Here is a 15,979-nt window from a genome sequence, read left to right as displayed (position 1 = left end):
GCTAAGAAGTTTTTCATACTGAGATAGAAGCTGAGGATAAAAATCTGACCCAGAGATATACATTAAGGGGTCATTGACAGTTAATGGGAGAAGAAGATATCATCCAGGATAATTTTAATTTCAAAATAATGATAATTCGGGAATAATATTATAGAATATGTGAAAGAATGAGGAAGAAAATGGAATGCAGCTAGAAGAATGGAACTCTGGAAGAGAGATAGATTTTCAACTGAGCAAAGGAAAGGATGAAAAGGAGAAAATGACATGATTAAGAAGAAATAATATAGGAAGTATCAGCATTGAGTCACTAAACACAAAGGAGAGGAGAATTCGAGAGGAAAACATGATCAGAAAGAGAAGCATCTTGAGAGATATGCACGCACACATTTACACACTCACACATACACACATATACACACAAAGAGAAGGGATATGTGTTGAATACAGAGTACATCATCCTCTGGACAAAGAGTATCTAAAGGACAAGTGTAATAAAGATTCAGATAGCTTTGAATGAGGGATAGGAAGTTGAAACATTTTATCTCCATGATTTTCAATTTTCATGAAGAAGAAACTCAGTGTGGGGTAAGGGGACTGAGGTTTTGAACAGCAATTGTAGGATATGAAACCCAGGGACTGATAAAGCTGCTGCTAAGTCACTTTAGTCGTGTCCGACTCTGTGCAACCCCATAGACAGTAGCCCACCAGGCTCCCCCGTCCCTGGGATTCTCCAGGTAAGAGCACTGGAGTGGATTGCCATTTCCTTCTCCAATGCATGAAAGTGAAAAGTGAAAGTGAAGTCACTCAGTTGTGTCCGACTCTTTGCAACGCCATGGACTGCAGCCTACCAGGCTCCTCCGCCCATGGAATTTCCCAGGCAAGGGTGGAGTGGGGTGCCATTGCCTTCTCTGACTGATAAAGCTACTAAGTGCCAAAGACTCTCTGAGGCTGCCTCACAGGCATTGAGAGAGCAGCTGTACTATGCGATGTTCTGGAAGTGTTTAGTTGCCCAGACATAGGAGAAAGCAAGACTTGTAAAAACTGACATGTGTAAAGTTTGCTTTACCATTAAAAACATTTTAAAAACCTTTATACTGCTTCCAATTTATTTACTATTCTTCAGTGAAAGGAAAATAATACCATTCTAATACAAACCACATTTTAGAAATGCTTAATTTCTAATTCAAGAAACTATTAATTCAAGAAAGTAATATGAAATTAAATATAACCTAGATAACCCAACATACTTTTTAATGTGTTGCTTTCTTGTTGATTGTTGACAGAAACAAAAAGTGATACTGACCCAAGATCTTCAACTCGGCATTTGCATAAATTGCTCCATGTGTGTTTTCAGCTATGCACTGGTACATGCCAGCATTTTCAAAGGTCACGTCATACAGCCTCAATTCCCCTCTATGATACTGGAAAGAACACAAAGTAAAACACATCTCCTTGAAAAACTTTAACAAAAATGCTTTCATTTGGGTTTGGGCTTGGTTGTCTTTCATTTTAAGTACATTATTTTTCCCCCACTGTTAATTAAGTCAAGTGGAGTGGGGTTTTCATGGTATGGGGAAGTAAAACCCACTTACCATGCCCAGTGGCTCTTGTTCTATTCATCCTACAGAGCAGAGAGTCCACCTTTTTTCCCTCTCGGCCCAGCTGAGAGATTACAGTGGGAAGGTAGAGAAGGACCCCACTGCTGCTACTTGTCCCCAGGGCTAAAGGTAGGACCTTCACTCTTACCTCTGTTTCTGTGGGGTCAGGGAAACAGTGGTAAGAAAAAGAGGACAATATCAGGTAGTGGAGATGGATGCAAAGGAAGAGGGGGAAGTGGGACAAAGGAGACAATAAGGAGAGAGAAGAGAAGGTAGACATAAGATTACAGAAAACTGTTTAAGCTGAAAAAGATACTTTATGTTCACTTTTTTGTTGTTTTTTTTAAAAGGAAACTTTTATATTTCAGGGCCTACATGCCACTCCTGCTAATTTTTCCTGGGATTATAGGAAATGTTATCTGAACATAGGCTCAAGAACTGCAAAGCACTTGAACACACATACCGAATATCCATTCTTCAGCCATCGGATGGTAGGAATGGGCTTCCCCGTGGCCACACAAGGCCAGTAGAGATCACTGCCTATATCCACCTCTGTGTCATTGATGTGTTCCACCCACTCAGGAAATGCTAAAAAGTAAAGAACATTGTAAATGCAAATGCAAGTCTCAGCATTCATCATCAACTCAAGATGACAAATATTATACTTAGTTGACTTTCTTCTGGAGACTACATCAGATACTCTCTGAGTCTTAGAATCAATGATAGAATCATTAAAGTTGTATATAGGTCTGTAGGTAAACTTTACATTATTAGAGACAAGGTAATTCGAATTCAATTTATAATTGTTTTTCTATTTGTGAACCATGTTTTGTTGGAAACCCGATTCATAAATAACACTAAAATAACTGAACTTTTTCTTATAAATCTTCCAAACTGATATTTAAGGTTTGAAAGAATTATGTTTCAATTTATTGTGTAAGAGAGATAGAGTCCAGTGCCCAAGTAGAGGTGTTGTCCTCAGAGAATAGCTGACTCTAGAGTAAAGAGAGATGGGTGGAGATGCAAGTGTTAGTAGAAACAGAACAGAAGTTTGTCAGAGTTCTAATTTAATTACTTTCATTTTCTCTGTAAAATAGGAAGCCATGTTATTAGCCTAGAGGAAGGTTGAAGAAAGAATTACTGTGGGTTTAATGGAAACCATGAAGGCATGATATGGTCATCTAATAAAATGAAAGAGTAAGTAAATCTGAAGAAAAATAGTCTAGTTGCCAGGCAACATTAAGGGCCTATTTAAAGTTAGTGATGCTGTGATGTTTAACTAGACACAGGCTAATCGACTTGGCAGTGCTCATTTCAAGTCATATTCAAGTTCCTTGGTTCTGACACTAAGGCAGAGAGCCAGAGTTTTCCGGTATTACTCTTTGCCAAAGTAGCAAGACAAAGTGGAGAGAGATGAGTGAGTTAAGCTGGTGTGCAGGGAAATGATAATGATTGAACCCAGGTTTAGAAAAGAGATGGCCAAGTTAGGGAAAGTGAGAGGAAGTTAAAACAGAATAAGACTAACTGATTATAGTTGCTCGTAGATTAAAAGGACTGTAGGAATCTAGATATTGAACCTTGAAAGGTGGTGATCAGAGTTTAAACACTTAAACTTGAGATTGTAAAGGGATTGCGCTTTTCGAAACAATAAGGTCTGAACCCTCAGCCTTGGGAGTGGATTGCTGAGGAAGATTGTAGAATAAGAGCATTGGAAGAGAGGAGTTCAAAGGAAGTGAGACACAAGACTGTTAGAAAAATTATTATAGTCCACGTGATTTTTATGTCACCAAGAATGAAGTCATAAGACTTGTAGTGGTGATAGTTGTTAATAATGAAAATCTTAGAACGATGGGTTGGGGAGGTAACCTGACATAAGATTATAAACTAGATGATTAAAGGAAAAGAAAGATAGCCGAGCAATGGCAATAAAGAGCAAGGAGGACAAGTGTACAAGTCACACCTGGGGATGAGGGTTGTGAAAGAAAATTCAGCCACTGCTTGAGTGGTCTGCAGTAGAAACAGTGTCAGTTACAGCAAAGACTAAAGGGAATGTGAATAAAAAATAAATAAATAAAAACAGGTAAAAAATAAGTAAAGGGAATGTGCAAAGAAGTTACGGATATAGGGGATTCTGATAATGATGGACTATGTGTTCTAGAGGCATATTATAAGGACTTCAGAAGTTAGGAATGAGGAGAATATAGAGTCTGAAGAGGAAAGATGCAGAGCTCTGTGGGTATGGAAGTGTAGCCCATAAGACGGCCCTGGGGTCCAAGGGCTTCTTAAGGCAAATGAAATGCACAAGATGAAAGTTAAAATAATCCTAATCCTAGCAGACATTATGAGATGGTGCTGATGAGGCTGCATGTGCTAGGTCATTGGAGATGCTTACTTCATTCTTATATAGACAGAGGCCTGGAGTCTAGGGATAGGAGGTAAGGGTTGGTCTTGACGCTGCCACAGTACCCTGTAGTCTACTGGTATTCCAGTTCAGCTCAAGCATCATCTCTAGTTTTTCCTATCGTCCTTACTTTGATGAGACTAAGGTACTCCTTTATCAAATGCTTTATCAATATCATATGTAATTCCCCATATTGTACTCACAATTTTCTTTATAATTATATACATTAGGGGTAGATATTTATTTGACTGTGTATGACTATATAAATTTGGAGGTTTTTCATATGGTGTGACTAGAGTATGAACTCCTCAAGGACAAAATATTTCCTATATTTAACTCTTCTAGCTCCTACTGTGTCTGCCTCTGAGGACACACTCTGTGTACATTCATCCTTTCAGTGAATGACCTTATTGAAGCCTTAGATGTTTATTCAGGTGTGACCTGCAAATTTCACATTGGAGAACATTGTAGGGAGCATTTCAGTATGTACAGTTTTAAGCATTGACTGAGAAACTATATTCTCTCCTCCCAAATAAAGCTTATTTCAATTAAATACTTGTATCAAAGAAAAACTTTCCTTAGACCAGTAATTCTCTAAGAGTGGCTCCTGGACAAGTAGCATCATCTCCTAAGAATTTTTTATAAATACAAATTCTCACACCCCAAACAGACCTTCTGACTCAGAAACTCTTGAGTATGAGAACCAACAATTTATGTCTTTAAATAAGCCCTCCAGATGATTTTAAAACATGGTAAAATTTGTGAATCACTGGCTTAAACTATGTCATAATGCATAGGTTATTCTACAAATAAAAAAAAGCCTGAAGAAAGTCAACAAACCATATGAATTGTATTTTCTCAAAACTATCAAGAACACTACTATTGATCCATTCATGTTCCTGTAATACCAGTGGCATAAATTCCTAACTTCTCTACTCATTTTTGTGACTTAGTTAGACATAAAGATAAATATTTTATCATTTTTCACAATGTAATACACATTACTATTTTTAAGCTTAATTATTTTATGCCAGTTTTTCAAGCGAGAAAATGGTTTTAAATAAGATATTGATTAAATGTGTGGAAAATTAAAACAATGTATCTACCTTGAACATAAATTCTTGCCTGGTGTTTATCCTTTCCTCTATTATTCTCAGCCTCACATTCGTATATGCCTTCATCTTCTAGCTGAATATTGAAGATCTTGAGGACAGCTCCAGAGGTGCTGATCTCAGCTGTGCTTGGCATTGGTTCTAGGACTTTTCGCCATCGGATATCAGGAACAGGGCTTAAATAGAAGATAACAAGAGCTAATGGTCCACAACACTTAAAAGGCAATTTACTCTATGTTTATAGCTAAATATTTTAAACATGTATTTCCTAACAATACAAGATTTAAACTCTATATACATTAATGAAAACTAGGAGCATACTCACTTGCCAAGTGCAAAACACTCTAAAGTCACGTTTTGGCCCATCAGTGCATATACATCCTTGAACTGAACTACAATATCAGCAGGATATGGTTTTGTTGTTCCTAATTTAAGGAAAACCAAAATTAGCAAGCAGAGCAGAAAGGCTAAATACACTGGTTAAAATCATAACATGAGTGTGTACTTTATACTCTAGAACACTTGAAAGACAAATAGATACACAAAGACCTGAAATATAAACCAAATCAATAGCAAATGCTCTAAAAAAATGATGGCCAAGGAGGATTGTTGGAAATAAATAAGGGCTGAGGGAATCTCAGGCAAAGAGGACATTTGAACCACACCAGTTCAAGTTGAGGAAATAGCATATTTTGACACAACTTCAGGAGTGTGTAGGCAATTATAAAAAGTCTAGGAATCAAAATGATATTGAAGTGTATGTAGTTGAAGATGAACTTGAATCTACAATATAGAAGGTTTGAAACTGATATTAAAGATTTTGAGATCAATTTCCTCAATGGTTAGCTATTAATAGGGTTTGTTAAGAGACAAAATATGAATTTGACTTTTAGTTTAAGTAGAAGATGTGTTGGCAGTTTTAAGGGAAGGAATAGGGAGAAGAAAAATATAGCAGAGAGTCAGAGGTCTAAGTGAGGGCCTGAACAAGAGCAGAGTCACAGTGGGAACAGAAAGGAAAACAGATCCAAGTTGTGTTTTAGAACCAGAATCAAAAGAACTGCTCCTTGGATCAATGTTTTCTCAAGATACAGATCAAAAATCCAATTCATTAAAATCACCTGGGATGCTCACTGAACCTATGGATTACTGGGTCACATCCTGGGTCAGATGAATCACTATCTTTGGGTTCACAGTTCCTCAAACTCCCCAAGGGCTTATGTCCTAAATGAGAACTGCTGTGTTCACTGTCCTCAGGATATCAGTGGAAAGGAGTTGATAATTAAAAGTCTCTCCTGAGTTACTGGTGAGAAATATGATAGTATTATTCAATGAGATGAAGAACACCAGAAGAGGAGGTTTAGAGAGGAGATGAAAGATGTGTTTGGAATATTTCAAATTTAACACTCTTGAGAAGCTTCTGTGCGTCAAGCCCAGAATGTAGGCAAGAATAGGGAAAAGTTTTGGAGAAGTGAATCTGGAGTCAGCACATAGGGCTTCTAGTGAAATAAAGGTGTAAATGAATGAGACTGTCTAGCAAAAGATTGGAAAGAAATATTAGAATGAGGAAGATCTGATGAAGGATACTGCATAGAGTTTGTCACCGAGGCAGCTGGGAAATAAGCAAAGGCAGAAATAGTCATAAAAAATAGGAAAATAAAGATTTCAAGAGGCAGAAGAGATCAACAAGGGTCAAATTTCATACAGAATCAGACCTGAAAATGTCCTTTGGATTTAGCAAGTAAGAAGTGGTTTTGATTACTCAAGACTGTTTGCATTGAATACAAAAGAATATGCAGAGGAAACAAATGGAGGAGAGTTTGAAGATTCAGAAAAGAAAGAGTGATGCAATGACATCCTTAAATGAAACAAATGGAATGTAAATCAGAGCAGCTGGAGCAATTAGCTTGAGCAGGAGGAAAAACACATTTTCCACTGAGAAAGAAAGTAAGAAGCACTGAATTTTGAGGGAAGAAAATGAGGGAAGTTTTCACATGATGGTTCCTTTTCACTCCGTGAGGTAGGGGTGAGAGTATTTCCTAAGATTTGAGAGGGGAAAAAAAAGCCAGATAATAAGAAGATGTTTATTGAATACTAATCATATGACTGCTATCTTGAGAATAATAATAAAATAGAATGCCTGTGATATGATAGACTTGCCACCATTATTATACAAAACTTCGAGGTAAGACCGAAACTTAAGTCTGTCAACAACAGAACCAGTATTTCCTCAGAAGCTTGAATTGAGTGATATGAGTGTTGCAGAAGGACTGAGATAAAAATAACCTGAAGTAAGAAAGCATTGTATTCTGATTTTCGCAGGAAGAGGTACATTAAAAAATGAAATGCTGTTCATTCAACTGAAGCCTGAAGAAAGGCCAGTTAAGAGTGTGTTAACTCTTAACTGTCATTCAATATGGTACTACAGTAGTCATACCCTACACTACTTACAAAAGAAAGGCAATTTATATACTTATTTGCTTCATGTAAATAATTCCTTAAAAATAAAAAATGATCTGATTGCCTTTCCTTTCACCCTAATTCTGTAATCACTGCAGCTTGTTTTGATATAATCATTCATTCACTTTCATGAATTGACTAAGAAGTCGGACTGACCAAGAAACAAAAAAAGATGGTGGTGATTCCCATTTATAACCAATATATTGGCATTTTGCTAGTAAATCAATTGGGTTTCTATACACTCACTGAACTGGAGGCAACCAATCCAAACTCAACCACTTAGGACACTTTATGATGTAATTCTTCTCTAGGTGAAAATCTAAGGGAAAACCAAGACTTTCAAAGTATATGTCCTTTATTTGTCCTGGTGAAGCAGTCAGCTGGTTTGCCCACTGGATATTTCTTTTCATTATTATAAGTAGGTCATAAGTAGAGAACCTTACAAAAACAGAGGAACAAATATACTTACGTTCAGGTAGTGGAATGAGCGGGATAAATTTGCTGAACACACTCTTTGTAATAGAGGGACTGGATACAAAGCAAGAATAGTTGCCTTTGTCAGACGCCTCAACATTAGCAATGTAGAGATTGCCATTTGTCTGAGACACAAATCTTCGTTTATCCATTGTGATAAACACAGGAAATTCATTTAGAAGCCAGCGGTAGCTAAGATCATCTAGAAGAAAATATTGTTGACTAAGTATTAAACTCTCTCCAAAAGCAAAGATTTTGTTTTCTAGTATTAAGCTAGTCCATAACCTAATCTAGGCTTTTCAAATATTATTGACTCAGTTTTAAGCTCTTCTCCAAAGGAAAGTCTTGTTTTCTAGAAATAAACTAGCACATAATCTAATCTAGGCTTTTGTAGAGCAAATGTTGGAAGCAGGCCAAGATAAACAGCACAAATTTTCTAAAAGCTACTGTAGTTTGAATATAAAGTGATGCTAAGCAATAATATCTATTTCTTAATTATTCATGAATTACTAATATCCTTTTAATTAATTATGGGCTAAATGCAACTCACTTTAAATGACTTGCTTAGAATTTCATGACTAAGTAGAATTAGGATTTTGAATCCAGGTCTAATAGTTTCAAATTCCATCTTCTCTATTGCATTTAAAAGATAAAATCAACTGTACTGTGGCTTTATATCTTTCTATTCTCCTATTGTACATGACAGATTTAGAAATGAGTTTATGCAGCCTATCCTGGCCACATTAAAAAGTAAAAACTACAGAAAAGGAAAAAAGGCATTTTACTTGTTTTCTTAAATATTAGGAAGCAGATCATATGGTAACTTTTAACTGTTGTAAATTCCTTTGGCTAAGCATACTGGCTGGTTAGGCCAAAAGTTGAATTTCCTCATTAAATTGCTGCCTTTCCCAGTTTTCCATTTGGATCTCCCCTTTATGTTTTGAGGGATGACAATCCAGTAGTCATGCACAGCAGTAATGTATGAGAAGGAACGCTGGGTGATACATACGTCTCAGTCTCAAAATCCTAATCCCCTTTAAAACATTATAACCATGTGAAGACAACTGTCACTAGGGAGATACCCTCAGAGGGAAAAAATACCCTCAGGGGAATTAAAAAAAAAAGGTACCCTCAGAAAAAGATCTCTTAGTTCAAGTTAGAAAAGATTTAGATGCAAGATGGTGGAAAATCAAGATATTTTAAAAATGAAATAATCATGACCTGACACCATTTTGCTTTATGGAACTCAAGGTGATCGACTGGTAACGCTGCTAAGTGGAGCATGAAAAAGAGCTGAATATGAAAAACTAAAAGAATTGCATACTATATACAACCAGTATGATTGAAAATAATAGTCTAGGGGATTCCACTTAAATTAGCTGTATAATTTTCTCCAGCAATATACAGTCTCATAAAAGTGAATGAAGATGATTATTCTGTTTTTTCATCTGAACTTTTAATTACAGAAGTTTACTTTTTGTTTTCAACAAATAAAAATACAAAGTTAAGTATGAAAGAAAATGAAATCACCATATTTCTCCAACTCAGCATTCTTGTTGTTAGCATACATCTTCCTAGACCTTTGTATCTGTGAATGATTCTTGTTGCTGTTGCTTAGTCATGTCCAAATCTTTGTGGCTGGACTGCAGGACGCCAGGCTTCCCTGTCCCTGAACATCTCCTAGAGCTTGCTCAAACTCAAGCCTATTGAGTCGGTGATGCCATCCAACCATCTCATCCTCTGTTGTCCCCTTCTCCTCTTGCCTTCAATCTTTCCCAGCATCAGGATCTTTTCCAATGAGTTGACTCTTTGCATCAGGTGGCCAAAGAGACTTCAGCTTCAGCATCAGTCCTTCTAATGAATATTCAGGGTTGATTTCTTTTAGGATTGACTGGTTTGATCTCCTTTGTGTCCAAGTGACTCTCAAAAGTCATCCCCAACACCACAGTTCAAAAGTATCAGTTCTTTAGTGCTTAGCCTTCTTTATGGTCCAACTCTCACATCCATACATGACTACTGGATAAATCATAGCTTTGACTATATGGATCTTTGTTGGCAAAGAAATGTCTCTGCTTTTTAATATGCTGACTAGGTTTATCATAACTTTTTCTTCGAGGAGCAAGCATTTTTTAAATTTCATGGCTGCAGTCACCCTCTGCAGTGATTTTTGGAGCCCAAGAAAATGAAGTCTTTTATTGTTTCCACTATTTCTCCATCTATTTGACATCAAGTGAATGATTCTATTAATATTAATTGTTATCCTTATACTGATTTAAGAAGGTCAGGTAAAATCCACAGAAGAAACAAAATAAGCAGAAACTTTGGAGGCTGCTTAAATTGCTGAAATCAGGCTTTTGGAATTGGGAAACAAATAATTCTATCTTTATAGTATTTAGAAATAACATTTGTCATATATTTTAACAGACTATGAATCAAAATAATATTTATAGTATATTTAACAGATGTGAGTTAGTCTAGTGTTGAAATAATTTTTGTATTCTCACTTAAAAAGAAAATTAATATTTTTGTAATGATTTCTGGACACAAATTCCAAAAAAATCAGAAAGAGTCAGGAAAGTACAGATTTCCTTACAAAATAATTTTCTTAGCTATATAATATTTCAAGATACCACACACAAAACTAATTCAGAATATTCTGAACACTCCATAGTTATGTCAATATGGAGACCTGTATTTTTAATTCTGGACTAAATATTAATATGACTTTGGTCAGGCTATTTTAACTACCATATTACTCAGTTTCTCTAAATTCTAAGAAATTTTTCTGTGTACCACTCATTAGAGAAGAGGAACAGGATAATGTTTTACTCTTTGAATCTTAAAGGGAGAAAATTTAGGTCAGAGAAGTTATTGCCATGATGTTGGTAAAAACATAAATCTTGTACTACAGAATAATTGGTCTGGCTGATTTAAGGCCCACTGGGTATTTTCCTAAATATTCAATGTGAAAGTGTTAGTTGCTCAGTGTGTCCAACTCTTTGCAACCCCATGGCCTGTAGCCTGTCAGGCTATTCTGTCCATGGGTTCTCCAGGTAAGAATAGTGGAGTGGGTAGCCATCCCATTTTCCATGGATCTTCTTGACCAACGGATCAAAATTGGGCCTCCCCTTCAGTTTACTGAGTTATCTTCTGCTGCTGCTAAGTCACTTCAGTCATGTCTGACTCTGTGCGACCCCATAGACGGCAGCCCACCAGGCTTCCCCATCCCTGGGATTCTCTAGGCAAGAATACTGGAGTAGGTTGCCATTTCCTTCTCCAATTCGTGAAAGTGAAAAGTCAAAGTGAAGTCGCTCAGTCGTGTCTGACTCTTTGCGACCCCATGGACTGCAGCCTACCAGGCTCCTCCATCCATGGGATTTTCCAGGCAAGAGCACTGGAGTGGGGTGCCACTTCTATGTGCCACTAAACAAGACAAATTTGGTCGTTGCCCTTGTGGGACTTGTAATATTAATAATATAAATTTATTTAATAGATTTTTGTCTACTGATAAACCATCTACTTGGACAAAAGAATAATTGCAATACGTTGGAGGCTATCATTTCTCACTAAATCAAAGCTAGAGATCACTATTGTCATTTTAAAACAAGGACACAGAGGTTTAGCTAGGTTGACTTGCCAAAGGATGTATAGCAATCAGTTCAGTTCAGTCTCTCAGTCATGTCTTACTCTTTGTGACCCCATGGACTGCAGCACGCCAGGCTTCCCTGTCCATCACCACCCACCGGAGCTTACTCAAACTCATGTCCATCGAGTTGGTGATGCCATCCAACCATCTCATCCTCTGTTATCCCCTTCTCCTCCTGCGTTCAATCTTTTCCAGCATCAGGGTCTTTCCAATGAGTCATTTCTTTGGTGGCCAAAGTATTGGAGCCTCATCTTCAGCATTAGTCCTTTCAATGAATATTCAGGACTGATTTCCCTTAGGATTGACTGGTTTGATCTCCTTGCAGTCCAAGGGACTCTCATTTAGCAATAGGAAGGCAGAACTGATCTAACTTTCTTTTCCACCCCGGAACTACCGAAACTGTTCCACAGTTGGTGTGCTTGCTGGCCTGCTGATCAGACTTAAGAATGAAGCTTAATTTAGGTAATCAAGAGCCAAACTCTGACCCAGTTCTCATGGGCATTCAGTGGATTATTTGCCTTCCCTTACTCCCTGCAAATGGTAAAATTAACCATCTCTGAAGAAGTCAGCAGCTATTTTCCTCATAGCCTTGCTGTCTGGCTTAAATAATAAATAATTATAAAATTATTTTTTAGGAAGAGTAAATACAAGGACTGTTTCAAAAACATTGCTTTTATTGATAGGTGTCTGGGATTTTTTTCTTTGCCTCAAGAGAGTCTGGACCATATTACAGGGGAGATTTGTTTTGGCCAATTATAGTTCATTTGATTAGTTTCATTGTATTACTTTGAAATATACCACTTACCCAAGCTTGATAAATAATTTTACATTTCTCCTTGAAATATATTTGAAGTACTTAAGTGCTCTCTCTGTCTACAAACTTATTTGAAGATGTTTGTACTTTTTGTTGTTGTTCTTGTTGTTAATTAACCTCACTAGAACAGAATTTATCTATACCAATAAAATCACAATAGCTTCTAACTTTTCTTTGACACCTATAGTAAACTATATATTAAATTCTTTTAGAAAGAAATTTATACCACGTTATACTGTGGATTCATATATTCCCTACTATGGTCTAGCATGCTTGTCTATTTTTATGCTTAACTTTCTAGTCTATTGAGATTCATTCAATATCATATTCAACATTTAATGAGTTTTTTCTCTTAAGAGTATTCCCATTTTCTTATTTATTTAAAAATCCACACCATGTCTATTATTAGATACTTATATTTTCTCAATAGTACTCACTCTTCATATGATGGGCTTTTATAAATTCTCTTACTGAATATGCACATATATGATTTCTATTTTGTGAGATGTGTAACTCAGTTTCTGATGGTTCTCAAAATTACCTGGAATCAAAGAATCATTTTTCCATTTTCTGAGGACCCAGGGGTTTAGAAAGTCTTACACATTAATGAATTAATGCTTCTATTTAATAAAACAAGATCTAAACAGGAAATTTATCTTTTGTTAAAATATAATCACTATGTATCTATCAATTTAATGAACACATTTATTTACTCTTTCACTTTCTCATTCCTCAAATATTTGTTGGACACATATCCTGTGCTAGGCACTAGGCAATCTGTTGCCTATCAAGTGTTGTTATAAAATTCAATCAACATTTTTATTGATATAGTTATGTATAAGTATTCCTAATAAATAAACAAACTGGTTCAAATAAGAGTTTCGTCTTTGCAAGAAATTGTACAACACCCAAATCCATAGAAAAATGTAGTGATTGTAAATGATGAGATTGTCCCCTAGATCTTTTTCCTGTGCATAAATCAGAGGTAAATTCAATAGTTGTGAATAAAAAAATCCTTAGTGAAGTGAGATATACTATATTTGTTTTAAAGATGATTCAAAATATAACATTAAATGTACTAAATACATTTTATTTACTTTAATAATAGTCCTTTTAAATTAAATATCCATTTTATAATTTAAAAACATTAAATTTGAATCTCATAACAAGGTCTGTGAAGTAGGTGGCACAAGAATTATTACTCTCAAATTTTAAACAAGTAAACTGAGATGTAGTTATGGCTAAGTTAACCTGACTTAGTAAGGAGTAAATTTTAGGTTTTCAGATCACCAAATAGAGCCAACAAGATTTGACTACTATAAATAGTTGCATATATAATGTTCTTTGAGGTTCAGAATCCAAACCTGGTCGGTTCCTTTATACCTTCAACTCCATGAAATATTAACTGCAATATACAAAACCTTAACTTCATATAGTGGAAAGATAGATTTATGACATGGAAATGGTAAAATAGTACACACTTATATACACACTATGGTCTTGAAGCATATGTCCATTCTTATATTTGAAGGTGTCATGTGTAATGTTCAAAGAGGTCATAATTCACTAAGAGCACAAGTGGAGATGAAGAGTTGTTCAGGTTCTATTCTGTGATTAATGATGTTTCTCTGGCTTATTTAAAAGACCTCCCATATGCTCCTACACATATAAACATTTGTATCTTTATCAGGATGAAGAGGTAATACACTCATTTGGCTTAATGATTTGAAGCTTCTACCAACCTTAGTCTTGGTCCATGAAATTCTTCAGTCAACAAAGCTGTAAAGATGCCACAGAGGCTTGAAAACAAGACTCATCTCAGAAAAATCCCATAGTTTGTGTTCCTTGAACCATTCCCCCTATATCTATCTATACTACTTCCCTAGGTAATGATATGCAGTCCTATGACTTTGAAAACAATTTATATAATGCTGTATCACAAATTGATATTCCTACCTCAGATGTTGCCCCTGGGTTCCACATTCATAGAACTGCCAACTGAACAACTCTTTTTGGAATTTTAAATTAGGTACCTCACTCTTACATCCACACCTATTCTTCCAGACAACTCCATCCTCTCCAGATCTCATGACAAATACTCTGATGTCATCTAGACTCCTGTGTTTCTCTTATATCTCACACATAAAGTCTACCAGCCTGTACTCTTACCTTTTCCTGCAAACTATATCTTGAATTTAACCACTTCTTCCTACCTCCAGTTCCCCTGCTCTGGTCCATCTTTCATTGCCTACATGATGTCAATACCTTTAACTCAACTCCTGGTTTCACTTTTATACTCTGCTGAGTCTTTTCATAGAACAGTAACCAGATTTGTCTTTCTAGAACTTAAGTGATGTCTTGTCATTCTTCTTCTCTAAGCCCTTTAATGAAAATCTCACTCAACATTTGAATCCATAAATTTCTCCTTTTGTTGTTGTTCAGCCACTAAGTCATGTCAGACTCTCTGCGACCTCATAGACTGCAGCATGGCAGGCTCGTCTGTCCTCCATGTCTCCCAGAGTTTGCTCAGATTCATGTCTACTGAGTCTCCTATGTATATCAACTAATTCTTTTTCTCCCACAGTTATAAGAAAAAAATGATCAACATTTGATTACAAACAGTCTATTATCTATACACAATCAGAATAGTATATATGTATATGTATGTATATTCCATATTAATATATTCCAGATTTATAATAGTCTGTTATGAATCATTCTATATAGAGATATTTAGAGACAACTTTATGACATAAGATTAAAACTATAAGAACCCAGAATACTTTTTTAGAAAGAAAAGTGGTATAAATATATTGTTTGAAGAAAATGTTTGATAAATGAAATGAATGAAGATATTATATATGCAGTATTCATCTTTTAATCAATGGTTTTGTAGCTTTCATTTTAGCCATATCAAATTACTGAAAACATGTATTCCAAAGTGGAATCTTGTAACAGATGAACTTCAGTTTAGCCCCTTTCTTGAGTACAGGGATACATTGGCAGCACCTGTGTACCTGTTGTGACAACTCTGAAGACTGCACATTTCTGAAACTTTGCTTCAGATTTAGGAAGACTCTTTATAAGAGTATCTGGAAACACAGTGTGCACAGACAAACCCAGGGCTTTACCAGAGGAAGTCTGAGGGAGCACTCCAGGGGGAGAAAGAGTAAGGATGAAGGGCAGAATCCTCACTGAGGAACGTGAAGGTCAACAATCTTGCTCTGTATCCAATTCTGGATTTTCCTCAGCTTTTATTTTCTTTACTATATGTATTTGGAACTCACATTTTGTTTGTGGATTAGAACTCCTAAAGAGATTAATAACTTATTATGTCTCTTTCTTTCTGGTGTTTAATTACAGTTCCTAGTATATTTGGCTGCAGTCCATGGGTCGCTAAGAGTCAGACATGACTGAGTGAATTCACTTTCACTTTTCACTTTCATGCATTTGAGGAGGAAATGGCAACCCACTCCA

The 15,979-nt window shown here is 36.0% G+C and overlaps 1 protein-coding gene across 4 annotated transcripts in view; it reads right to left on the bottom strand.

Annotated features, from left to right (window-relative positions):
* Positions 1-15,979, bottom strand: part of CNTN1 (contactin 1) — a 422,969-nt gene that overhangs the window by 156,144 nt on the left and 250,846 nt on the right. For all 4 annotated transcript variants that reach the window (XM_040233499.1, XM_040233501.1, XM_040233502.1 and 1 more), the window contains exons 7-11: positions 8,038-8,244; positions 5,437-5,536; positions 5,106-5,287; positions 2,062-2,186; positions 1,304-1,421 (exon numbers count right to left, since the gene is read on the bottom strand). In XM_040233499.1, the coding sequence (XP_040089433.1) occupies positions 1,304-1,421; positions 2,062-2,186; positions 5,106-5,287; positions 5,437-5,536; positions 8,038-8,244 (732 nt within the window). The remainder of the gene's footprint in view (positions 1-1,303; positions 1,422-2,061; positions 2,187-5,105; positions 5,288-5,436; positions 5,537-8,037; positions 8,245-15,979) is intronic.

This window comes from Oryx dammah, unplaced genomic scaffold (assembly GCF_014754425.2).
Source record: "Oryx dammah isolate SB20612 unplaced genomic scaffold, SCBI_Odam_1.1 HiC_scaffold_29, whole genome shotgun sequence".
NCBI lineage: Eukaryota > Metazoa > Chordata > Mammalia > Artiodactyla > Bovidae > Oryx > Oryx dammah.
The sequence above is the reverse complement of the archived record's forward strand: the minus strand, read 5'-3'. Positions and strand labels throughout refer to the sequence as shown.